The sequence below is a fragment of the Thalassophryne amazonica genome, chromosome 20 (genome assembly GCF_902500255.1).
Source record: "Thalassophryne amazonica chromosome 20, fThaAma1.1, whole genome shotgun sequence".
NCBI classification, from domain to species: Eukaryota; Metazoa; Chordata; class Actinopteri; order Batrachoidiformes; family Batrachoididae; genus Thalassophryne; species Thalassophryne amazonica.
Genome location: NC_047122.1, coordinates 6480876 through 6508862, shown reverse-complemented (window position 1 = coordinate 6508862; position 27987 = coordinate 6480876). Strand labels below are relative to the sequence as shown.

Genomic DNA, 27987 nt, shown 5'->3' with positions numbered 1-27987 from the left:
ACAATGAAAATTTAAGCAATGCCGTCTAATAATACTGCCTAAGGGAAGCATGTATAAAGTGAATAAAATTGGTCCTAGCACAGAACCTTGTGGAACTCCATAATTAACTTTAGTCTGTGAAGAAGATTCCCCATTTACATGAACAAACTGTAATCTATTAGACAAATATGATTCAAACCACCGCAGCGCAGTGCCTTTAATACCTATGGCATGCTCTAATCTCTGTAATAAAATTTTATGGTCAACAGTATCAAAAGCAGCACTGAGGTCCAACAGAACAAGCACAGAGATGAGTCCACTGTCCGAGGCCATAAGAAGATCATTTGTAACCTTCACTAATGCTGTTTCTGTACTATGATGAATTCTAAAACCTGACTGAAACTCTTCAAATAGACCATTCCTCTGCAGATGATCAGTTAGCTGTTTTACAACTACCCTCTCAAGAATCTTTGAGAGAAAAGGAAGGTTGGAGATTGGCCTATAATTAGCTAAGATAGCTGGGTCAAGTGATGGCTTTTTAAGTAATGGTTTAATTACTGCCACCTTAAAGGCCTGTGGTACATAACCAACTAACAAAGATAGATTGATCATATTTAAGATTGAAGCATTAAATAATGGTAGGACTTCCTTGAGCAGCCTGGCAGGAATGGGGTCCAATAAACATGTTGATGGTTTAGATGAAGTAACTAATGAAAATAACTCAGACAGAACAATCGGAGAGAAAGAGTCTCTCCACTAATGAAGATAGTGCCCCGTTTTTTGCCCAAGCCCTGATTTGTTTTCACTGTTCTTCTTTTGTCCAACTCAGAAACATCATTCGGGAATGATGTTTGAAATAAAACGGTCTGTGTCACATTCATAACGTAAAGTGTAAGTTAGTATAATTCTATTTTGACTCATTTTATGACATGTACTTGCACTGAAAACCAGTGGACCGGAATGCAAGGTGTTTAAATCTCAGCACAAGCTTTCCATGAAATTTGGAATGAAGGGTCTTGTTGTCAATGTTTAGAGCTGTGCACGGAGCAGTGCACAGTCAGACACCCTCAGACATCAGTGAGCTGCTGCAGCCTTCTGATGATGGCGTGCCGTCACTCTGAACGCTAAAGAAGAACCAACATTTAAACTCTGGAACTCTCCTCAACTTTTGATTGAAGGACACTTGAAAAGTAACTCCCGTCTATTTAACATCCTTTTAGATAAAAGCATTTATATTTTGTTTTAAATTTTATTTTTAAACTGTTGGGCACTTTGTGACATTCTCTTCTGCAGAGGTGCAGTATAATTACAAGTAACTAAATCAGTACCTGTATAAGGTCCAGTGCAAACTGGCCACCAAGCAGAAACAGGTCAGTGTCATGGACATGTCTGTCTGACTGTCTGTCTGTCTGTCTGTCTGTCTGTCTGTGACAATATCTTCAAAATGCAGAGTAATTTCAATCAAACATGGTGGATAAACTTGGTAGACCATCTTCTTGGAACACAGATCATTTTTAGGTCATAAGTTGAAGATCAGGGTCAAATCAGAGGTCATAGACTCCAGTTCATGGCAATAGCAAAATGCAAAGGGTAATTTCAGTTCACTTCAATTCAATAGATGGATAAAGTAACTGCACCCTCCTATTGCAGCACAGTTCATGTAAAGGTCATAGACAAAGGTCAATGCCAAATCAGAGGGAATCATCTAAAATACATGGAGATACCTTCAAACCGCAAAGAGCAATTTCATTTAAACTTCGTGGGTATGCTCAATGAACAATCCTCTCACAGTGCAGGTCATGTTAAGGTCAAAGGTCAAGGTCAAACTAGAGGACATCATATAAAAACATTGATGACTATATTTCATGAACAAAATGAGACACTAAAATGCCGTTCTCCTGCACAGGCTTCGACTCACCTCAGGTAACAAATGTATCAGATCTCAACTGTCAATAATTTCACATGATGAAGTCAAAATGAAGTCAAATTATGCAGTATCTTTAACCTTCATGAAAGATGTATAATAAAGCATATATATATATATATATATATATATATATATATATATATATATATATATATATATATATGTATACGAGGTCTGTCCGTAAAGTATCGTACCTTTTTATTTTTTTCAAAAACTATATGGATTTCATTCATATGTTTTTATGTCAGACATGCTTGAACCCTGGTGCGCATGCGTGAGTTTTTCCACGCCTGTCGGTGACGTCATTCGCCTGTGAGCACTCCTTGTGGAAGGAGTGGTCCCGCCCCCTCGTCAGATTTTCATTGTCTGGAAATGGCGGAATGAAAAGGACTTTTTTTCCATCAGAATTTTTTCAGAAGCTGTTAGAGACTGGCACCTGGAAACCATTCGAAAAATTTATCTGGCTTTCAGTGAAAATTTTACGGGCTTCACAGAGAATAAGGACTTTAACTACAGGTTTAAGGACCCCTTTAAAGGACGGTCGGTGCGCCGCGCTGCGAGCTGCGACGATGCGGCACAAACCACTGGATCATTTCTAAGCTGATGGCTCTGTGGATACGAGACCGTCGTGTGCTCTTTCTCTGGTTATCACAAGACCTGGACATCAGCCATTTTCCGGCAGATTTCACTTTTAACAAGAGATTTTGTCATGGAAAGCAGCGCGGAGGCTTCGTGCGTCACGACCGATTCGCTGATGAAGCGAGACAAAGGAACACCTCCGTTTCGGAGTGTTAGAGGACAAGTTGGGACATGTCTATCTCGGCTTTCAGTGCTTACCAGTCGAGTGAGTATAAAAGAACTTGTGGAGATCTGGACATGTCCCAACTTGTCCTCTAATCAATCAATCAATCAATTTTTTTTTATATAGCGCCAAATCACAACAAACAGTTGCCCCAAGGCGCCTTATACTGCAAGGCAAGGCCATACAATAATTATGTAAAACCCCAACGGTCAAAACGACCCCCTGTGAGCAAGCACTTGGCTACAGTGGGAAGGAAAAACTCCCTTTTAACAGGAAGAAACCTCCAGCAGAACCAGGCTCAGGGAGGGGCAGTCTTCTGCTGGGACTGGTTGGGGCTGAGGGAGAGAACCAGGAAAAAGACATGCTGTGGAGGGGAGCAGAGATCGATCACTAATGATTAAATGCAGAGTGGTGCATACAGAGCAAAAAGAGAAAGAAACAGTGCATCATGGGAACCCCCCAGCAGTCTACGTCTATAGCAGCATAACTAAGGGATGGTTCAGGGTCACCTGATCCAGCCCTAACTATAAGCTTTAGCAAAAAGGAAAGTTTTAAGCCTAATCTTAAAAGTAGACACTCCGAAACGGAGGTGTTCCTTTGTCTCGCTTCATCAGCGAATCAGTCGTGACGCGCGAAGCCTCCGCGCTGCTTTCCATGACAAAATCTCTTGTTAAAAGTGAAATCTGCCGGAAAATGGCTGATGTCCAGGTCTTGTGATAACCAGAGAAAGAGCACACGATGGTCTCGTATCCACAGAGCCATCAGCTTAGAAATGATCCAGTGGTTTGTGCCGCATCGTCGCAGCTCGCAGCGCGGTGCACCGACCGTCCTTTAAAGGGGTCCTTAAACCTGTAGTTAAAGTCCTTATTCTCTGTGAAGCCCGTAAAATTTTCACTGAAAGCCAGATAAATTTTTCGAATGGTTTCCAGGTGCCAGTCTCTAACAGCTTCTGAAAAAATTCTGATGGAAAAAAAGTCCTTTTCATTCCGCCATTTCCAGACAATGAAAATCCGACGAGGGGGCGGGACCACTCCTTCCACAAGGCGTGCTCACAGGCGAATGACGTCACCGACAGGCGTGGAAAAACTCACGCATGCGCACCAGGGTTCAAGCATGTCTGACGTAAAAACATATGAATGAAATCCATATAGTTTTTGAAAAAAATAAAAAGGTACGATACTTTATGGACAGACCTCGTATATATATATATATATATATATATATATATATATATATATATATATATATATATATATTCCAATAAAATTTTCCAGGTTCTCAGACGTGCTACACACGAGCTTAAATGTCACATTATGACAATATTAAGGGCCCCTTCACAGATAGCATGAATTAGTACAACACAGGGCGACTCGCGGCGAAACAGCTTGTATGAGTGAACCACAAAAACATCACGCTGACCGGCAAGTGTGCATGACCTCAATGCAACAGTTCGTGCACACCTTCATGCAGGAACAACGGTTCCTGCACAAAAGACACAGTTCATGTCTTTTGAGAAGGAACACAGTGTGAGGAGCTGCACCACATCATGCTGCTGAGATGGAGAACAATAAAATAAAAACAGCTGTATAATTACTGAATATCACTGGGTTGATATAAATAATACATAAAAGGGGACGCAATACAGAACCCTGCGGTTAAATAAACCTGGTTAAAAAAACAATGTCACTCACGGGATTCAAATCCATAAACTCTGATTACCAGATGTCAAACATTACCACTGCTCTACCATTGCTGGCCTGTAATCTGTGCGGAAAAATGCCTGAAATCAACAAAGACATGGACGAGGTGCGCTGTGTCCGGCCGCTGCAGCCCGGCACAAAGGCAAAAGATGTTTTATATATTTCCACATGAGGACAGCTGGCAGAGACATGCACCTCACAGAGGAATGTTGTCAGTTCATGTCCTTCCAAACATGGAATGTGTTATCAAGCTGGGACATCCAAGAGCAGAGATCTTTACAGCTGCGGCTGTGAGCAGACACCCCCCCATCCCGTCTGTTCAGCGCCTAGACCAATGTGTTACTCTCTGTGTTATGTGATCATTCATTTTCATTATTTGTTATGTAATTGCGTATGTAGGTATTGTCGTAATGATTGATATAACTGTCCTGGCGGTGGTTTCTGTGTTTGTAATGTGAGCACTGAGCTGTCATCCAGCTGTCATTGTGCTGTGATCAGCTGACCGGCCCCTCTCCGTACTGTGTGTGATCAGACCTCGCTGTCCGGCCCCCATGTGATCAGATCTGTACATACATATAAGCACTTTATGCAAGCATGCTCCCCCGGCATGCCAGATGTGTTGGGGGGAGTTGGGGGCGGGGGGGGGGGGGGCGAAACACACATGCACCACATGTGTGTGGCTTTTTGCAACTTCACAGTCATGGGGCACTTAGACAAATTTCACATCCAGCTCAACAGTGATCCTCTGCTGACTGTTTTCGTGTTAAAAGTACGAATGGCCACACATTTTCTATGTGCCAAGTGAGTGGCATTAGATGTTCATGTGCATCAGCTGGAATTTGGCCAATACCTGCAGTGAGAGGGTTTGATGGGCTCTTACAGCCACATGTTGTCTTTAAGCCACTGGTGTGCGCAAATAGTTGTAGCAACAGGTGTACGAGGCATTGGAGGCAGCTATGATTTTACACGTATTGCATACAGTTTCTGTTTCATGTACACTTCATGCACAATTCAACCAAATTCACACGATGTGTGAAGGGGCCCTAAAGTGAGACTGCCTGCTGGTATCACAAATGCACTTCATAATTTATGTCACACTAAACTGATACATCTGCTGCATTGTTATAGGTGGCAGTGTTGATGCACTGCAGTTGTCTGGATGCCTTGTTGGAAATGAAAATACACTCAAGTTAGGTCAAGCCTGGGAGCATGCGCTGGTGCCACGCTTCACTGCACCCACAACACCACAGAAACGCCTTGGATGGAATGGAAAACTGAAATGGATGGAAACCACGCAGGCAAACAACTGATTCATCCCCACCTTTCTATAATAGCCATGATGTCCGTGGGCATCCCCTTGGCCTCTCCAGCAACTGAGGTCCTCATTGCTCACCTACGTATGTGCTGGATCATGCACAGAAAAATGCAACACATGGACAAATGCCGAAGCTGATGCTTCCTCACAATGAGACCTGTGATCCAGACTGTCCAGTGCAGCGACGACAGCGTAACACTCCACCCACATTCAATCACTGCTGATCTCTGACCTGTTACTTCCCATCAATCCCACTTTGCTCCATTGACAGAAAGCCCTCATAAAAATCTAATTAAATATAAAACAGCAGTCTATCAGTATTCTGTGATAAACACAAGCTCTGACTAGAATTTATTGTTTCTATCGCCTCATCTCTAAATACCCAGTCACCTGCTGCACTGTCAGCCAGGAGACCTGAAGTCAGGTCTGCAAGAGAACCCATGGAGATCTGTGTGGGCGTGTGTGTGTGTGTGTGTGTGTGTGTGTGTGTGTGTGTGTGTGTGTGTGTGTGTGTGTGTGTGTGTGTGTGTGTGTGTGTGTGTGTGTGTGAGTCATTTGTAGCTGCAGAGGGAGGGGGAGTGACTTTGTGAGTGTCTGAGAGGCACATCCTGCCTGCAATTAAGGTGGAATCAGAGAGAGATCTGCGCTGCCTTGATAATGAGCCTCATCTGAATTATTAACTAGAGCTGTACCCCCCGGACCTGGACTCCCATCAGGCCTAGCAACACAACAACAAGAGCAGGTGCACAAATACACACACAAAAAAATTTCAGATCCATGCAAACTTCAATCAAACCAATTTTAGTGTGTGCAGGAACTTAAAAACTGCTCCCATTTGCAGTAAAAAAAAAATAAGGCCTGTGCATTACTAGAAAAGATGCACAGAAAACATTACAAAGTGCCAAATACCCACTTTAAACATGGTGTGAGTGCACTGTGATTTATTAAAACTGGTGCACGATGTAATTAGGGAGGGTGTGTGTGTGTGTGCTTAATGCTTAATGAAGGAGCTGTTAAACATTAGATTTGCAGCAAATTCCTATATTTGATGAGGTTATAATCAGGTTTTATGCTGTACGTTGTGTGTACATCTGTTTATTGATTGCGATCGGTTCCTGTGTTTCATCATCAGTGCTCCATCAGTGTGTGTTCACTCTATAGGTCAAAGTCTGCAACACGAGGCGGGATCGCGCCCGCTTCCTGAGTCTGATTACAGGGGACTGGTTTTGAGCAGCGCTCTCCTCATCATGCTCGCCAGACACCAAACATTCTCAAACTCCGGCGGACGACATGCAGAGAGAATGCGTGCCAGGCTCACATTTTACGACCCGCCGCCAGGCACGATTCCCAAAGATCCGCTCGCCTGACTGACTGCTGAGTGTCTGGACTCAGTTTTCTCTCTGGAATTTCCGTCTGTGGCGTGTTTCCTAACATTTTATTCCAGCTGATTTATTCCAACCGATTGAAGTGTGAGGGCTAAGGGCGAGAATATTTTGTTCTGTTCTAACCGCTATGACTCATTTAAGCGGTGAACACCCCGCCTTCACCACCCGTACTCGCCTTGTTTACACCCCAGCCCTTCTCTCCGCGCTGAATTCCCTCGCTCTTCAGATGCATTTTGTAACTCTGCATCAACTAATGAGGCAACTGATCCTTTCAGATCAGAATCTGTCTGTCTCTGCGCGGCCTCCGTTCCATTCGTGCCCTCAGCACCTCCTCTCAGCTGCTGTCTCTCCAATCACACAAGCCATCAGATGGGTTTTGCCGCGGTCTCCAGATCAAACATCCGACCCCTTCTGCCTTGCAAATTCCTCTTCCCATTCTCCACCTCCAGTTAACCTAATGCCAAGCCCGCCAACTCCAGAGCTGCCCGTCCTTCTGCTGCACCATTGTGATAATAACAATAACAGCGTAGCGGCGCACAGGGCTTGCAGTTGAGCCTGTGCCAGGCGGGCTGGCACAGGGAACCCTCCAAGCCTGTTCCATCATCTCCAACCAATTCCCCTCAGTCTCAACTGGCACTGAAGCATCACAGGCATTAAAGCTGCTATCAATGTGGTCAGCAGCAGGGGCCGCCGCTCTGCCGCTTTCTGCGCCGCTCTCTTTCTGCCTCTCTCCCACTCAATTCAAAATTCAATTCAAAAAGGTTTTTTTGACAGGACAAATAACACCTTGTTCTTCAAAATGTCTCCTTGCCTTGTGGTCTTTTTTTTTATTTTCTCTCACTCTTCTCTCCCCGTCTCCCTCTGTGTTCTGTCTTATTCTCCTTCTCCATCTCCCACAAGTGGAATCTCGGCAAAGCAAGGTGATGACATCAGTGTGGGTGAGAATACTTTACGTGAAAGGCATTGTGATGAATTACAAGTAGAACAGAGGCCTGTTAGAGGTAAAGATAGGCTTTTATTCTCCATAATCAGGGATGTAAACCCAACTATTTTTAAGGTTGATTTAAAAAAAAGATTAATTTGTTTTGAGTGTTTTGCGTAAATGCTGAAAAAATATATTTGCAACAATTTTACCATATTGAAACACTTTGCATGTCTCTGACCCCTCAAGCGATGTGGTGGGAGGAGGGTTCTAAGTAAAACTCACGTATAATGGATTTAGGTGGCCTTTTTATTTTTTTCAAAAACTATATGGATTTCATTCATATGTTTTTACGTCAGACATGCTTGAACCCTCGTGCGCATGCGTGAGTTTTTCCACGCCTGTCGGTGACGTCATTCGCCTGTGAGCACGCCTTGTGGAAGGAGCGGTCCCGCCCCCTCGTCGGATTTTCATTGTCTGGAAATGGCGGAATAAAAAGGACTTTTTTTCCATCAGAATTTTTTCAGAAGCTGTTAGAGACTGGCACCTGGAAACCATTCGAAAAATTTATCTGGCTTTCAGTGAAAATTTTACGGGCTTCACAGAGAATAAGGACTTTAACTACAGGTTTAAGGACCCCTTTAAAGGACGGTCGGTGCGCCGCGCTGCGAGCTGCGACGATGCGGCACAAACCACTGGATCATTTCTAAGCTGATGGCTCTGTGGATACGAGACCGTCGTGTGCTCTTTCTCTGGTTATCACAAGACCTGGACATCAGCCATTTTCCGGCAGATTTCACTTTTAACAAGAGATTTTGTCATGGAAAGCAGCGCGGAGGCTTCGCGCATCACGACCAATTCGCTGATGAAGCGAGAAAAAGGAACACCTCCGTTTCGGTGTGTTAGAGGACAAGTTGGGACATGTCCAGCTCTCCACAAGTTCTTTTATACTCACTCGACTGGTAAGCACTGAAAGCCGAGATAGACAATAAATAAAATAAATTCATGCATTTATTTCCTCTAGGCTGGACTATTGATTACTTTTGTCTAGTAAGTGTGAATATCCGGTTTATGCAATGACAGTTTAGGTAAGTTTACTGTATTTAGGGCTAGTTTAGGTGCTGAGGCCCAATGGGGCTGTTGCTGATCCCTGGGTACCACAACATGAGGCGAATGAGAGTCTACAACTCCCACTGGGCGGGATGCCGGCCCATCGCAGGTTATGTTGGGATGCAAATATGTCAGGATGTTCTTGACTCAACTGTGATTGTGATCCAGGACAGCCTGATATGATAATAGAATGAATGATGCTAGTTATTGATGCCAAAGAACAGCTAATCATATCAGTTAGTCCAAATATAAAATCAGTCCAGGCTGTCAATCGAGGCTTCCACCTTGTTTCTCCGTGGTGTTCCTGACTCTTGGTTGAATAAACTGTGGGGCCCGTTTGACTGCTCATTCTGTCTCATGACGTATTATTTAACCACAACAGTTAGTGGTACCCATTTGTAAGATAAAGGTGTCTTGTCCAAGGATGCAGACTTGTAGCATAACCAGGACTTGAACCCAGGATTACATATTGGTAGTCAATTAAAAAAACATCAGTTTAAAATTATGCAACACTACAGTTTTGATTCAGGTGTGCTCTGCCACTCAAACACTAACATGTACCTGAATGAGTTCATCAGCTTTTGGCAGTACAAGGAGAGATAGTAAATGGTAAATGGGGAGGTGATGGTCTCGTGGTTAAGAGTTAGGCTTCAGACGAGAGGATCCTCGGTTCAATCCCCAGTCTGGCCGGACAATCACGACAGTTGGGTCTTCATGGGGACCGTAGCAGGCCCGGCCCCCACTGTATTTCAACTCAACAGGCAAGCTGCTACTTCATCCATTACCCAGAAGTCATGATGCGGATAAGGGGTTGGATTTTGACATCCTAACCTAGTAGTATAAACAATGTAGGGGCAAAATATTGACGTATTACTACTACTAACCCAGTAGTGCCACATGGTGATTGTCTGTATTGTATCTGTGTTTTTACTTTCTATGACACACAAGATCTTCTGTGATTTATGCAAAAATTCAAAATGGCAACAGCATTTCCAAAAAAAAAAAAAAAAAAAATCAAAAATTTTACATTGTTGGATATTGCTTTACCAAACCTTTCATAAAGTAGTAGTACTGCACGATATCATTAATCACCCCATAATGCTGTTGGTTTCTGCCATAGCAGGTCAGCGTGTTGGAGCTCCACTGTGACTCGTCCCTGCAGCCACAGCCTTGGTTTTTGTTGACTAGCCAAGGCCATAAGTTATTGATGTGATATAATGTGACATAAAGTACCTGTGTGGGGTTTCGGTGAGGAGAAATTCATAACCTGTGACGAGGAGGTTTGTTTGTTTGTTTATTGTGAAGGGCAAATCCGTGTGAACTGATCATTGTGTGTTTAGATGTTTTTTTGCCTTGTGTTTCCAACAACTGCATTTCCACGACATGCTGTTAACGTGTTGGTGTAGCACTGTGAAGGTTCAGCTGCTCAGCTTGTTCGTGCCTGTTGAATCTGTGCAACAGTGGAGCTTATAGGCGGCACATCAGGCCCACACAGAGCTACTTGTGAAATAAACACAATGGAATGCATGAGTGCACCCCCCAGTGTGACCACCTACAGAACTGAACTTGCCTCATATGACCAAACATAACATCCCACCTCAGATGCAATAACAGTCGTGGCCAAAACAACTGATACCAATTAGTGAACCACAGTCAGATGAATCCATACGTAGCCATCGCGGTGATGTGGCCGTGTGTATGCACCGCAGTCAAATCCATACACAGTACGCGCGACTCACTCAAGAGTCTGCGAGAGTGAGTAAGAAATCCATACATAGATGCTGTATAGCCTCACCGCCTGACTCGTGACCCGGCGAGTGACACCTCGGCCTGTGTGTGGATCTGTGGTCCGCCATGAAGACAAAGAGCTGAACTGAGCAGCAGCTCTCAGACAGGATTACACTACAGCTCTTAAAAGTGCGCTTTTAATAGCCGGGCTGGATCTTATTTCCCTCCCACTCATCCCATCCACGTGTGCACACACCCATCCTTATACATACAGCTTAGACATAAAGGAATGTGCGTGCTGGTGAGTGATTGTGCGCCATTGCGCTTCAAATCTCATTAAAACCACTGGCAACTGTTACACTCCAACATGTGCATGCTTGTGTGCCGTTGGGTTTTAGGAATGTTTTGATTAAATAAAGTTGTTTTTGCTTCTCCACCAATCAGGATCCTGCCAAAACAGCCAATCAGAACCTTTAGACAAAGCTGGAGCAGGAGCAGCCATCAGGCTGGGCATCCCTGGACAACACAAACAGGGAATTAAGCTGCCTTTAAAACCAATCATGTTTAAAGCTCCAGCCATGAAGGCTTGAGGTTGTTGATGCTCCACAAAGGCTTAAATCAAGTGGTGATTTTATTAGGATTATTGTGCATCTTATTGTTGCTCTGTACGGAGGCTGGTAACAGAGCCAGAGATGTCAGCAGACAAAAAGGCCGTGACAGATCTGAAACCTCAATTTCAATTTAAGTTCAATTTATTTCATATATATAGCACCAAATCACAACAAAGTTGCCTCAAAGCACTTCACCTTACCAACACACAGAGCAAGAACACAGGCAACAGTGGTAAGGAAAAACTCCCTGTGAGGAAGAAACCTCAAGCAGACCAGACTCAAAGGGGTGACCCTCTATTTGGGCCATATTACAGACACAAATTACAAAACAATTCACAAAACAAATATACAGGAAATGTTGCAAGTGCACAGGACAGGAGGGTTTCAGAAACAGACACCACACCCATCTCTGGATGGAGCCGCACCTCAAACACAGAGATGAAAAAAAAACAGAATCAAACATCAGAAAGACAACAAATACAGTATCATTTGTCAGCATTAAACAACAAGAAGAACAAAATAAATACTAAGGTGATCGCTGGCCACTAACCCTAAGCTTTACTAAAAGACCCAGAATTTAGATAAAGTTGAGGCCGCAACACACTCCGTTTACTAATAAAATGAATGTAAAAGAGTAAAAAGCATAGTAACATACTATGTCAGTATGTTAGCCATACGAAACCTCGTGTGTGTGAGGGACACAAATGCCAATATACCTGGAAGATAAGATAATCCAGGATGAGAACATTGACTTTGTAATTTAGATCAGTTCACTGCCAGATGCCTGTTTTGACTGTAAAGTTTTATTTCCACGTCTTCACCTGTATCACAGATGCCAGTAGTCAACTGAGAACATTACGATGAGCTTTAATACGATCCCAACCATCTTACAGTTTGGTGTTATATTGAATGATGTCTGTTTTGAAGCTAAAGAACAGACCAATGCCAGAAAATAATACAGTAGTTATTGAGAATGCTTCCACCATAAAAACCAATTTAAGATGGGGCACAAAACAGCTGACTGAAGGTCAGAGGTGACCCTTAAATCTACATCTTCTTCTTTTGGCTGCTCCTGTTAGGGGTCGCCACAGCAGATCAATCGTTTCCATCTCACCCTAGCCCACGGGTGGGCAACTTGTTCCAGAAAGGGCCAAGAGGGTGCAGGTTTTCTTTGCAGCCACTGACTCCACCAGGTGATTTCACTGATTAACTGATTCCATCTGCTCAAAGTGATATTAATCAGAGAAATCACCTGGTGGAGTCAGTGGCTGCAAAGAAAACCTGCACCCTCTTGGCCCTTTCTGGAACAAGTTGCCCACCCCTGCTCTAGCCCCTTTACTCACACCAACCACCTGCATGTCCTCCCTCAGTACATCCATTAACCTCCTCTTTGGCCTCCCTCTTCTCCTCCTGCCCGCTGTCTCCATCCTCAGCATCCTTCTCCCTGGTCCCTCCTCCACACATGTCAACACCATCTCAATCTTGCCTTTCTGACTTTGTCTCCAAACTGTCCCACCTGAACCAGCCCTCTGATATGTTCATTCCTAATCCTGTCCATCCTTACCACTCCCAAAGAGAATCACAACATCTTCAGTGCTGCCTCCGGTCTTTTTGTTAGTGCCACTGTCTCTAAATTGTACAACATATCTTGTCTCACTACTGTCTTGTAAACTTTCCCCTTTACTCTTGCTGATATTCTTCAGTCATAAATCACTCCTGCCACCTTTCTCCACCCACCCCACCGTGACTGCACTCTCTTCTTCACCTCTCTATCACACTCTCCATTACTTTGGACAGTTGACCCCAAGTACAACCCCAATTCCAATGAAGTTGGGACATTGTGTGAAATGTAAATAAATACAGAATATGATGATTTGCAAATTCTCTTCAATGTATATTCAATTGAATACACCACAAAGACAAGATATTTAATGTTCAAACTGATAAACTTTGTTGTTTTTGTGCAAATATTTGCTCATTTGAAATGGATTTCAAATGAGCACATTTCAACACATTTCAAAAAAGCTGGGACAGGGCAACAGAAGACTGGTAAAATTGATGAATGCTCAGCGAACACCTAATTGGAAACAGGTGAGTGTCATGATTTGGTATAAAAGGAGCATCCCCAAAAGGCTCAGTCATTCACAAGCAAAGATGGGGCAAGGATCACCACTTTGTGAACAACTGCATGAAAAAATAGTCCAACAGTTTAAGAACAATGCTTCTCAATGTTCAATTACAAGGAATTTAGGGATTCCATCATCTACAGTCCATAATATAATCAGAAGATTAAGACAATCTGGAGAACTTTCTACACGTAGGCGGCAAGGCCGAAAACCAAAATTGAATGCCAGTGACCTTCAACCTCTCAGGCGGCACTGCATTAAAAACCAACATCATTGTGTAAAGGATCTTACTGCGTGGGCTCAGGAACACTTCAGAATACCATTGTCAGTTAACACAGTTCGTCACTACATCTACAAGTGCAAGTTAAAACTCTACCATGCAAAGCGAAAGCCATACATCAACAACAACCAGAAATGCCGCCGCCTTCTCTGGGCCCAAGCTCATTTGAAATGGACAGACACAAAGTGGAAAAGTGTGCTGTGGTCTGATGAGTCCACATTTCAAACTGTTTTTGGAAATCATGGACATTGTGTCCTCTGGACTAAAGAGGAAAAAGACCATCCAGATTGTTACCAGCTCAAAGTTCAAAAGTCAGTATCTGTGATGGTATGGGGGTGTGTTAGTGCCCATGGCATGGGCAACTTACACATCTGTGATGGCACCATCAATGCTGAAAGGTACATCCAGGTTTTGGAGCAACACATGCTGCCATCCAAGCAACGTCTTTTTCAGGGGCGTCCCTGCTTATTTCAGCAAGACAATGCCAAGACACATTCTGCACGTGTTACAACAGCGTGGCTTCATAGTAAAAGAGTGCAGGTACTAGACTGACCTGCCTGCAGTCCAGACCTGTCGCCCATTGAAAATGTGTGGCGCATTATGAAGCACAAAATACAATGGAGACCCCGGACTGTTGAACAACTGAAGTTGTACATCAAGCAAGAATGGGAAAGAATTCCATCTACAAAGCTTCAACAATTAGTGTCCTCAGTTCCCAAACGCTTATTGAGTGTTGTTAGAAGGAAAGGTGATGTAACACAGTGGTAAACATACCACTGTCCCAGCTTTTTTGAAACGTGTTGCAGGCATCCATTTCAAAATGAGCAAATATTTGCACAAAAACAATAAAGTTTATCAGTTTGAACATTAAATATCTTGTCTTTGTGGTGTATTCAGTTGAATATAGGTTGAAGAGGATTTGCAAATCATTGTATTCTGTTTTTTACATTTTCACAACGTCTCAACTTCATTGGAATTTGGGTTGTATATCAGTCTGTGTGTAATGAATGAATATAATATACACGTTTCACTTTTTGAATGGAATTACTGAAATAAATCAGCTTTTTCATTCTAATAATATGACCAGCACCTGTAAATATACCAACCTGTTGTAGCCTCATTTTGATTTAAATATGCTTCTCTAGAATATCATTCAACCATAACAACAGGTAAACAAGTACGAGTAAAAAATGGCAAATTATGCAAAATCCTGAAATGCCCCAAATTTCAAAACACTCTGAATGTAAATGTATGTGATGTGCATCTATCTCTTCAGCAAACTCTCAGGTTGACAAGATGTCTTAAAGCAACATGAAGCATCAATATTTGGGTGGTGCCCCCTCCCCTCTTTTCAAGTCTGTTAAAAGAAAACAATCTTCTTTTTTCCTGCCTGCTCGTTTCTGGCAAGTACTGGATTTCCAGATGTGGAGTGTTAGATTATGACACACTTAACTATTTGTTATCCATATTAAACCCTAACCACTATTAGCATTAGCATGTGCATCACATGGAGCGGTTGACATCAATCAATCAATCAATTTTTTTTTTATATAGCGCCAAATCACAACAAACAGCCGCCCCAAGGCGCTTTATATTGTAAGGCAAGGCCATACAATAATGATGTAAAACCCCAACGGTCAAAACGACCCCCTGTGAGCAAGCACTTGGCTACAGTGGGAAGGAAAAACTCCCTTTTAACAGGAAGAAACCTCCAGCAGAACCAGGCTCAGGGAGGGGCAGTCTTCTGCTGGGACTGGTTGGGGCTGAGGGAGAGAACCAGGAAAAAGATATGCTGTGGAGGGGAGCAGAGATCGATCACTAATGATTAAATGCAGAGTGGTGCATACAGAGCAAAAAGAGAAAGAAACAGTGCATCATGGGAACCCCCCAGCAGTCTACGTCTATAGCAGCATAACTAAGGGATGGTTCAGGGTCACCTGATCCAGCCCTAACTATAAGCTTTAGCAAAAAGGAAAGTTTTAAGCCTAATCTTAAAAGTAGAGAGGGTGTCTGTCTCCCTGATCTGAATTGGGAGCTGGTTCCACAGGAGAGGAGCCTGAAAGCTGAAGGCTCTGCCTCCCATTCTACTCTTACAACCCCTAGGAACTACAAGTAAGCCTGCAGTCTGAGAGCGAAGCGCTCTATTGGGGTGATATGGTACTACGAGGTCCCTAAGATAAGATGGGACCTGATTATTCAAAACCTTATAAGTAAGAAGAAGAATTTTAAATTCTATTCTAGAATTAACAGGAAGCCAATGAAGAGAGGCCAATATGGGTGAGATATGCTCTCTCCTTCTAGTCCCCGTCAGCACTCTAGCTGCAGCATTTTGAATTAACTGAAGGCTTTTTAGGGAACTTTTAGGACAACCTGATAATAATGAATTACAATAGTCCAGCCTAGAGGAAATAAATGCATGAATTAGTTTTTCAGCATCACTCTGAGACAAGACCTTTCTGATTTTAGAGATATTGCGTAAATGCAAAAAAGCAGTCCTACATATTTGTTTAATATGCGCTTTGAATGACATATCCTGATCAAAAATGACTCCAAGATTTCTCACAGTATTACTAGAGGTCAGGGTAATGCCATCCAGAGTAAGGATCTGGTTAGACACCATGTTTCTAAGATTTGTGGGGCCAAGTACAATAACTTCAGTTTTATCTGAGTTTAAAAGCAGGAAATTAGAGGTCATCCATGTCTTTATGTCTGTAAGACAATCCTGCAGTTTAGCTAATTGGTGTGTGTCCTCTGGCTTCATGGATAGATAAAGCTGGGTATCATCTGCGTAACAATGAAAATTTAAGCAATACCGTCTAATAATACTGCCTAAGGGAAGCATATATAAAGTGAATAAAATTGGTCCTAGCACAGAACCTTGTGGAACTCCATAATTAACTTTAGTCTGTGAAGAAGATTCCCCATTTACATGAACAAATTGTAATCTATTAGACAAATATGATTCAAACCACCGCAGCGCAGTGCCTTTAATACCTATGGCATGCTCTAATCTCTGTAATAAAATTTTATGGTCAACAGTATCAAAAGCAGCACTGAGGTCTAACAGAACAAGCACAGAGATGAGTCCACTGTCCGAGGCCATAAGAAGATCATTTGTAACCTTCACTAATGCTGTTTCTGTACTATGATGAATTCTAAAACCTGACTGAAACTCTTCAAATAGACCATTCCTCTGCAGATGATCAGTTAGCTGTTTTACAACTACCCTTTCAAGAATTTTTGAGAGAAAAGGAAGGTTGGAGATTGGCCTATAATTAGCTAAGATAGCTGGGTCAAGTGATGGCTTTTTAAGTAATGGTTTAATTACTGCCACCTTAAAAGCCTGTGGTACATAGCCAACTAACAAAGATAGATTGATCATATTTAAGATCGAAGCATTAAATAATGGTAGGGCTTCCTTGAGCAGCCTGGTAGGAATGGGGTCTAATAAACATGTTGATGGTTTGGATGAAGTAACTAATGAAAATAACTCAGACAGAACAATCGGAGAGAAAGAGTCTAACCAAATACCGGCATCACTGAAAGCAGCCAAAGATAACGATACGTCTTTGGGATGGTTATGAGTAATTTTTTCTCTAATAGTTAAAATTTTGTTAGCAAAGAAAGTCATGAACTCATTACTAGTTAAAGATAATGGAATACTCAGCTCAATAGAGCTCTGACTCTTTGTCAGCCTGGCTACAGTGCTGAAAAGAAACCTGGGGTTGTTCTTATTTTCTTCAATTAGTGATGAGTAGAAAGATGTCCTAGCTTTACGGAGGGCTTTTTTATAGAGCAACAGACTCTTTTTCCAGGCTAAGTGAAGATCTTCTAAATTAGTGAGACGCCATTTCCTCTCCAACTTACGGGTTATCTGCTTTAAGCTACGAGTTTGAGAGTTATACCATGGAGTCAGACACTTCTGATTTAAAGCTCTCTTTTTCAGAGGAGCTACAGCATCCAAAGTTGTCTTCAATGAGGATGTAAAACTATTGACGAGATACTCTATCTCACTTACAGAGTTTAGGTAGCTACTCTGCACTGTGTTGTTATATGGCATTAGAGAACATAAAGAAGGAATCATATCCTTAAACCTAGTTACAGCGCTTTCTGAAAGACTTCTAGCGTAATGAAACTTATTCCCCACTGCAGGGTAGTCCATCAGAGTAAATGTAAATGTTATTAAAAAATGATCAGACAGAAGGGAGTTTTCAGGGAATACTGTTAAGTCTTCTATTTCCATACCATAAGTCAGAACAAGATCTAAGATATGATTAAAGTGGTGGGTGGACTCATTTACTTTTTGAGCAAAGCCAATAGAGTCTAATAATAGATTAAATGCAGTGTTGAGGCTGTCATTCTCAGCATCTGTGTGGATGTTAAAATCGCCCACTATAATTATCTTATCTGAGCTAAGCACTAAGTCAGACAAAAGGTCTGAAAATTCACAGAGAAACTCACAGTAACGACCAGGTGGACGATAGATAATAACAAATAAAACTGGTTTTTGGGACTTCCAATTTGGATGGACAAGACTAAGAGTCAAGCTTTCAAATGAATTAAAGCTCTGTCTGGGTTTTTGATTAATTAATAAGCTGGAATGGAAGATTGCTGCTAATCCTCCGCCCCGGCCCGTGCTACGAGCATTCTGACAGTTAGTGTGACTCGGGGGTGTTGACTCATTTAAACTAACATATTCATCCTGCTGTAACCAGGTTTCTGTTAGGCAGAATAAATCAATATGTTGATCAATTATTATATCATTTACCAACAGGGACTTAGAAGAGAGAGACCTAATGTTTAATAGACCACATTTAACTGTTTTAGTCTGTGGTGCAGTTGAAGGTGCTATATTATTTTTTCTTTTTGAATTTTTATGCTTAAATAGATTTTTGCTGGTTATTGGTAGTCTGGGAGCAGGCACCGTCTCTACGGGGATGGGGTAATGAGGGGATGGCAGGGGGAGAGAAGCTGCAGAGAGGTGTGTAAGACTACAACTCTGCTTCCTGGTCCCAACCCTGGATAGTCACGGTTTGGAGGATTTAAGAAAATTAGCCAGATTTCTAGAAATGAGAGCTGCTCCATCCAAAGTGGGATGGATGCCGTCTCTCCTAACAAGACCAGGTTTTCCCCAGAAGCTTTGCCAATTATCTATGAAGCCCACCTCATTTTTTGGACACCACTCAGACAGCCAGCAATTCAAGGAGAACATGCGGCTAAACATGTCACTCCCGGTCTGATTGGGGAGGGGCCTAGAGAAAACTACAGAGTCCGACATTGTTTTTGCAAAGTTACACACCGATTTAATGTTAATTTTAGTGACCTCCGATTGGCGTAACTGGGTGTCATTACTGCCGACGTGAATTACAATCTTACCAAATTTACGCTTAGCCTTAACCAGCAGTTTCAAATTTCCTTCAATGTCGCCTGCTCTGGCCCCCGGAAGACAATTGACTATGGTTGCTGGTGTCGCTAACTTCACATTTCTCAAAACAGAGTCGCCAATAACCAGAGTTTGATCCTCGGCGGGTGTGTCGTCGAGTGGGGAAAAACGGTTAGAGATGTGAACGGGTTGACGGTGTACAACATGCGGTCACAGCCCAATCTCACGCTATTAGATTGTGATATCTTTACAAAATATAGATTTTTATTAACTCTGAACTCGAGCCATAACCATAACCAAAATGCCATGCAGACAGCAAGTCCACAACTTACTTACATGATGACAATATTTGTCATCATGAACAAACTGATAGATTAAATCCCATTTCATGATGGCATCACGACAAATCGTGAGATATGGTTGATGCTCACGCTAATCATGGCTGACTGCAACTTTGTCTGTAATAGCGCCTTTAATTAGACACAAGACAGAACATAAACAAGAGTGGACCAGAACAGAAGCCAACACAGAACGACACCAAGATGACAGCCTCACCATAGCAACCAACCAGTCCCGCTTTACGACATGTCGGAAATAAAACTTGTATGATGTTGTAAAAAAAGAACACTTTGCGACAGGCATTTCCCCCATGGAATTCAGTGGATCGCAGATTAATAAAACTTGTATGTGTCGTTAAGAAAGAACACTTTGTGATAGGCATTTTCCTAACTCAGTGACGATCACAATTACAAACCATCAGCAGAGTACAACACTAACACCCCCCCCCCCCCCTCCATGAAATCAACTTTTAATTTCAGATTTAAAATTTAGCAACATGACCCAAACTGTATCAAACATAAATATGTTACTTTGGAGCGACAGCGACCTGGCACTTGACACCAAAACAACTTTTTGTAAACCTGAAAGAAATGTTGACCTGAAGAATAGACATTTTGACCTGCTTTTGATTTGATTTTAGTGGAACTGTGACAAATCTCATCCATAAATTAATTAATTACTTAATATATAACTAACTACACTATATACATACTAATGTTGACAGGTAGTTTTGTCTGGAGACAAATGCAAGACTCGGGTAGGGAGTTTGGGTTTAAGCAAAACTTTAGTGAGGTGGGGAGCACAGATCAGTACACGGAGAGGCAGTCCAAAATACACAGCAAAAGTACAATAGACATCAGGCTTAAACAAGGTCGGAGTGAACAGGCTGGAGGTCGATAACACGCTGAAGCAGGCAGGACAATGGACACAAGAATCAAAGGCGGGAATGAAGGCACAGGGCACATCAATCTGGCAAAGAAGCAGAGCAACATGAGCAAAATATGTATATCTCCAGATAATGAGTGGCAAAGAGACAGGTGTGAGCAGAAGGCACCAGAAAGAGGGCGTGGTCAGGGAGAGAGAGAGAGACACGCCCACTTCCCAGAGAGACAGAAAACCCAACACAGGGTAAAAGTCAACCAAGAACAACAAACAATCAATCAGATAAAAACTAATCCTTCCCACTGTAGCCAAGTGCTTGCTCACAGGGGGTCATTTTGACCATTGGGGTTTTTACATAATTATTGTATGGCCTTGCCTTACAATATAAAGCGCCTTGGGGCAACTGTTTGTTGTGATTTGGCGCTATATAAATAAAACTGATTGAAACTGATTGATTAATCAAAACCCCAAAGCAGATCAACTCATGTCCTGACAAATGTGGAGTAGCATCAGGAAGGGCATCCGGTGTAAGACTTGTGCCAAATCAACATGCACATTGGATTTTCTGTGGCGACCCTGAGTGCAAACAAGGGAACAGCTGAAGGGACTTACTTTTACTTAATATATAACTGAACTTAAACAAATGAAAGGCTCACAGGGCAGATGCAAACCCTGTGTGTTGTACTCACTGGGATATGTTCATGCCCCATAGTTCATGTTCGCAGTATATGGAAGCTTTTGAGTGTGCACAGGGTTTAGATTACAAAAGCCTTTAATGACCATTTGTTCCTTCGAATCTTCCAACTTTTGTTGCAACGTAATGCAACTTCCTCTTCATTATTCTCTCACTCCCAAAATGGACTCGTTTGTAAAGCAGAGAAAATGGTAACATCGAAGAAAATGAACATATCAAATGAGGAAATTTTGTGATAAACACAATTTATTGAACAAGCATGATTTCCCTTTATGACATACTTGTGACTCCCTGATGATGCTAATTATGTCCATCAATCAGAAATATTTTGCTGATCAATATAAACTTGAGATCATCTCTGTTGCGCTACTGGCTGCAGAGATATAGCAGAAAATGTTTTTTGTTCAAGTCCTCTCCAAAAGTTAACCATCTCAAGGTAATATTCTCAAGTTCAATGAAAATCACCTGTTTCTTGAATCTAAAATACTGAATTTTTTTTTGATCTGGTAGAATACTTAAATGTAATTATAATTTAGAAAGCAAAAAATAATAGTTTGCCTGATAATGTTCAAAAACAGTTTATGGAGAGAGAAGGGGGATACAATCTGAGAGGTGCACTATAATTTAAATATGCTCATGCTCCACCTCCCCGACGGCGCGGGTTTTACCAGATAAAACTGCGAGTGTCTGAGCGCCTGCTATCCTGAGGGAAACTTCGGAGGGAACCAGCTACTACATGGTTCAATTAGTCTTTCGCCCCTATACCCAGGTCGGACGACCGATTTGCACGTCAGGACCACTGCGGGCCTCCACCAGAGTTTCCTCTGGCTTCGCCCTGCCCAGGCATAGTTCACCATCTTTCGGGTCCTATCGCACGCACTAGGTGATTCTGTCACGATACAGTGAAGCAACTTAGAACTAATACATTTTTGAGAGTTGAGCAATTGAAGAAACCCTGTTGCACTTGTCTTATTAAATGATGCAAATGAATGTTGGAATTTCTTATGTGTAAATTATAGAAAAGTTGACTGAAACTGTGAAAGCAACAAGAAATGTTCACAAATAAGTGAGTATAAATTGTAGCTTGAAACTTCTGAAATATATAAATTGCAGAAATGGGAACAACACTGGAACCAAGGAACCAAATGATGATATAAGTTGTAAGTTCAGAGTAAAGGGATGGGACTAATAAGTCTATACTTCTTCCCACTTCTATACTTAGTCTATACGTCTTCACACACACACAAGTGCACAGAACTTGAGGCCCGGTTAAAGATTTCTTTAGTGAACATGTTTCAGTGATGTACACTTTAACATGTGATTACACTTCTGGGTAAAATATGGTAGAAGATATTGCTTGTTTTATTTTCACAATCAACCTTTAAAATACTAGCTCACCTTTTTACATGTTTAAGTACTGGTCACGTGAATATTTGCTTTACTGGCACACGGGATATGCAGTAAGCCATAGCAGGGGTTACAGTTCAAAGAAAACGATTTTTTTTTTAAAGGCGGGGTCTAAAGTGGAATATTGTAAAGGAAATGCATCAGGAGCAGATAATGAAAGTAAAATTAAAATGTACATTTAAAAATTTGTTCAAGACGAAGTTCAGTATGAGGAGAAGGAAACAAAAGACCATTAATCCACGCGCACAACACGCGGTGAAACTAAGTAGATTACAGAGACCAATCTATAAGATTAACCTCCTATTAATTTGAATTTAAGGGATAATCTGTAGTTACATCTGTTTGGCGTGACAGCCCATGTCATCATCTCTTGTTGTGGTCTTTTAAGACCCAGCCTCGTGCGACTCTTCGCACAATCTGTGCGTAATTTATCGTGCGTGCAGAGGATAGCGCAAGGGGAGAGAGGGAACCGGGGGCAACGGGCGGCATGGGAGACGCTTCAGACGAGGAGACCATGTAGACACACGCCGCGTGACCCGCCGGTGCGGAGAAATTAAAGAGTGGACTCGCTTTAGGAGCGCGTCAGAGCGCGTAATCCAAAAAGAACTAAAACGGGAGGGCGGCACGAGGGGGAGGTTCACCACACAGGCGTCTATCCCTAAATGCACGAACCCAGTGAACCGATGATCCGCCCGCGTGCCACCGCTCACGCACAATAGTGCGCACAGACACTCCGCTGTACATTGATGGAAACGTCAATTATGCGGCTTTAAAAATGACGCGCAAAGGGAGCTGCTGACAGACAGCATACAAATAGTGGAGCTCGTCCAGCAGGCGTGTGGCCTACCTTCCATCCGGCTGAACTGTTGCTGTCTCCTTTATCCTTGAAATAAGGAACAAAACGAACCATCCAGTCATAAATCTGGGACAGGGTGAGTCTCTTCTCAGGTGCGCTCTCGATGGCGCGGGTGATCAGGTCTGCGTACGACAGATTCCCCCACGCGTTCCGCCGGGAGGACTTGGCTTTGCGCAGTTGGCCGGCCACGTCGAGCGCAGCCCCGGACATGCAGGCGGGAGCGGCCGCCACCGGGGCCGGGGCTCCGGCCGGGTGCTTGATGTCCGCCGGAGCGCCGCCTTTCCTGTCGGCGCGGCACGCGGGCACGTTGTACCGCTCCACTTTGACCGACGCCAAGGCGAGACCTCGGCTGGCCTCTTCGCCCACCACGGGGAAATCCTCCGGACATGGCAGCGGCCAGGTGCACTCCCGTGATCGGGCATGAGGCTCAAATTCCGAATCGATATCAACCTGATGCGCGTCCATGCCGCTGCTCTCCATCATCATCAGCATGGTGATGTGGGTAGATGTCACAACCGGTGGGCAAGGTCACTTCCAGCGGAGAGCCTGTCAGGTGTGACGTGTCAGTGAGTGGGAGCGCACAAAGTGAGCCGACGCACGAACAAAAACACCAGGGTGACACGCGGATGATTGGATGCGAGACGTTCTCATGTGGCGTCACATCAGGACAGATGAAGGTGTATCCGAGGCGTCCACGACACGCCGAGTCTCTCTTCCATGGTACCCGCGCGGCGCGCGCGCTGTGTGGCTTCACGCGGGACCGACGGACGGTCAAACGGCTTCTGCAGCAACAGTTGATCCTTTGACAGACGGTCCACAGCTCATCAACTCCTGATCGCAGCTTCCAGCCGGCTTCAGCCCAAACTCACCGCGCGCGCAATTAGTCCTTCACGCACACACACGCACGTAGACTTCATGAATCATTTATACTCGAGAAGAAGAAGAAGACGATAAGCCCTCGTGGATTTGATGTGGAGCATCCTGCCTCCTCTCCACGCTGTGAGACTGATGGAGGAGAAACGTCCACCTTTGTCTTTCCACGCGCGTCACATGCGCTCGCGCTGCCTTTATAGCACGAGCGGCGCGTCTCTGAGGGTTCCGCGACACTTCACTGATGTCTGGAATAAAGTGGAATAAGTGCTGCTTCCATATAATTGGACGCCGCCTGAATCGAGTCACTCCCTCCAGAACAGGTTTCCAGAGAGGAGGAGGAGGAGGAGAAGGAGGAGGAGAAGGAGGGAGCGACGATCCCAGGAACAGTTTCTAAAGCAAGACAGAGTGCATACAAATCCACTCTCAGCCTCCACACACTTTACCATTTCTTTATTTTTACACCAGACAAAAGGGGCTTTTGCAGTAAAGACACAAACGGATATATATATACCTTGCAAAATATTATTCGATCTGATTGTCTTTTTGCAGCTGCCAAGAGAAAAACCATTGCATTCATTGTCTTTTTTCAGAGTACTTCGTCTTTTTTGTGCAGCTGTTCCAAGAGTGAAAATCACTTCAGAAAGATGACTGCTGTGTATTGGAGAGCCACTCAGACAGGATAGAAGAAAACTGTACACCCTCACAGAAAGAGCAAAGTCAGTTGATTTAGATAAAAAAAAATGTTTAGAAAAAAACTCATCTGTGATAGCAGATTGGACAGATGCTTTGCTCCATAATTCAGACTGTGTGCCTTTGCAATTCAGTCTCACGGCATTTTGTGATGGCATGACAAGAAGTAAATCAATCTGTGGTTTACACTCCTGTCACAAAAATGTACTTTTCGTGACAGGAACACAAATTGGAGCACAAAATGGAGCATGATGCAGGGGGTTTGTGGGGTTATGGGAAGGGAGAGGGTTAGAAATAGTAAAATTAAAAAACGTGTCATGAAACTGTGATATTTCGTGATGGGAGCACAATAAAAACTGTGCGACTAGACTGGCCTTTATCACCACAACATTAATAGATAGTCATGAGCTGTTTGTTAGAAACATAAGTTTTACTTTGTACTCTGACATGAGTATTTATGGTTACTCATTTTATTTCAAAATACAGTTCAGTTATTGTTGCTGAAATGAGAATTGCTGCTCTGCTTTGTTTAAACTTTCAACCTTCACTTAAATGCCATCTCACATGTAGAAAACAGTTTGTCTCCCGGTGCACATTGCTAGTATTATGTTTATTCTTTAATCAGTACCAAACACTGTGGTTCAGATTTATGTCAAATTTGCCACAGCCACTAGATGGCAGGTTTTGCACAAGAAATTTATTTGACAGTTATTGCAGACCTTCCAGAATTTCTCTTGTATGTTCTCCCTGTGTCTGTGTGGGTGTCCTCTGGGCACTCCAGTTTCATCCCGGTCTGCTCCTTTCTCAGTACCTGACCAAGGCAGTGTCTCTACAGGCTTTCAAAGACAAAAGAATGTTCAACAGGTGCTGGCTTCATCCTTAAATAGGGGACACCTGATTCACACCTGTTTGTTCCACAAAACTGATGAACTCGCTGACTGAATGCCACACTACTATTATTGTGAACACCCCCTTTTCTATTTTTTTTTTTTTGCTAATAGCCCAATTTCATAGCCTTAAGAGTGTGCATATCATGAATGCTTGGTCTTGTTGGATTTGTGAGAATCTACTGAATCTACTGGTACCTTGTTTCTCATGTAACAATAAGAAATATACTCAAAACCTGGATTAATCTTTTTAGTCACATAGCACTACTATTATTCTGAACACTACTGTATATGTAGAATGCCAACGATGTCTATATATATATATATAGAGAGAGAGAGAGAGAGAGCAAGATGAAATTTCCACCAGATGTCGATAACAACCCAAGTAATCCACACATACAAGGAAACAAATAAGTTATGTGTAACAATGTGAAATGACACAGGGAAGAAGTAAACAGCTGAAGAAAAGGAGTTGCAAAAAGGCATGAAGACCCAAGACACCAGGTGAATTTTATAAGCAATTAGAAAGCAGTCCTGCCCCTTTCCAGTGCAAATTAATATCAGCTGGTTCAGTCCAAAATGATGGCCTATAAAAGGTGTCTCATTGCCAAGGTGTCACTCAAGAAACATCTCATGATGGGTAAAAGCAAAGAGCTCTGTCAAGATCTTATTATTGTTATTGTTGTAAAATATACTGATGGCATTGACTACAGAAGGATTTCTAAACTTCTGGATGCTCCCGTGAGCAGTGGCGGTTTTTAGTACAGGCCACCGCCCGGGGCGCCATTTTTGGTGGGGCAGCACCGTGGGCACGAGCACTGAACCAAAAAATAATAATCTTCACCGCAAAATGGTTTTCTTGTCATTGTGTGTGGAATTGGCAAATTGACGCCCCCTGTAGGCAGCTGCAGTCACCCTGCTTGCTGTCAGAGTTCACAAGCAGCGAGAAGGCGAAAGAAACAAGAAGGGGTGCCCGGTGGACAGTTCACCGCTTTGTAATGAAAGGGGAAAAGGTGGGGGTGCTTCGTGGGCTAACATCAGTTACACCTCGACTTTCTTCCAAATAACGCACATCTCATTCATAAAACTATAAATACAGCTCTGTAATTACATGTTTTTCTGAATTGTGTGAAATGTCCTGCCACACATGGAGAGGATTCAGCTGTATCTCGAGCTGGAATCTCGAGCTGCCGAATCCTCTTGGTGTGCAGTCCATGGATCATCCAGTAAAAACGAGGCAGGCAGCCTTTGAAAGCAGACAGACAAGGTGTAAGAACGAGTCTGAATGTCACCAGAGAGAACAAACTGCCCACTTGTGGAAAAAAAGTTTGCAGAAAGGAGAGCCTGCCTATTTTTAAAGAAGGCTTAGAAGTTATGCTGCGTTCACATTACTAGCTGAAGTGACTGAATCTGACCCTTTTTTTTCTGTGCCTGCAAGAGTGTTTTTGTATTAATTTTCGGCAGTTGGCAATTTTCGGCAGTTGGCAATTTTCGGCAGTTGGCAACTCTTTTAAATGTCATACACTGACAAAATAATAATAATAATAACAATAATAACATTTAAAATGAGGCTTATCTTCATAATTAACTGGTTTATTTGGGGGAGAAAAAGAATCACATTTGATTTCATTGGCATGGGAATGGTAGTAACATTTCAGTTTAGAATTTATTTGATGAAGAACAAAAATTAGGGAGAAAAAAGACAAAACACTACATTATCAAATTTCTGTCAAACCTAAAACTTTAGCAGATTAGTTAATGCTCAGTATTTAGATATTTAGCCTAATATATTGCAAACATCAAGCTAAATATTCAGCTAAATGTTGAGACAAATATTCACCTTAATAAAAGAGCTAATTGTTCCTCCCTGAAAGACAGATTTAAATAAAGCGTCTAATAACAGACATTTAACATGTGGGGGCGTGTTTATTCAAATTTGCAACTCATGGATGTTTTGAGCTATGGATGTTTTTGATATCAGTTTCAATTGATTTCAATTGAATTGAACTTGTAAAATATTAATAATAAATAATCATTTTTAAAAATGGCTGTTTGTGCAAAATTTTGTGGTGGGGGGATGGGAGTGCTCGG

The 27987-nt window shown here is 42.7% G+C and overlaps 1 protein-coding gene across 1 annotated transcript in view; it reads right to left on the bottom strand.

Moving 5' to 3' along the window:
- The window catches only part of foxo6b (forkhead box O6 b), a 170843-nt gene extending 146485 nt beyond the window's left edge, over window positions 1-24358 (bottom strand). The window contains exon 1 of the mRNA XM_034160670.1: window positions 23438-24358. Coding sequence (XP_034016561.1) covers window positions 23438-23938 — 501 coding nt within the window. The 5' untranslated portion in view covers window positions 23939-24358. The remainder of the gene's footprint in view (window positions 1-23437) is intronic.
- Window positions 24359-27987: the final 3629 nt, after the last annotated feature.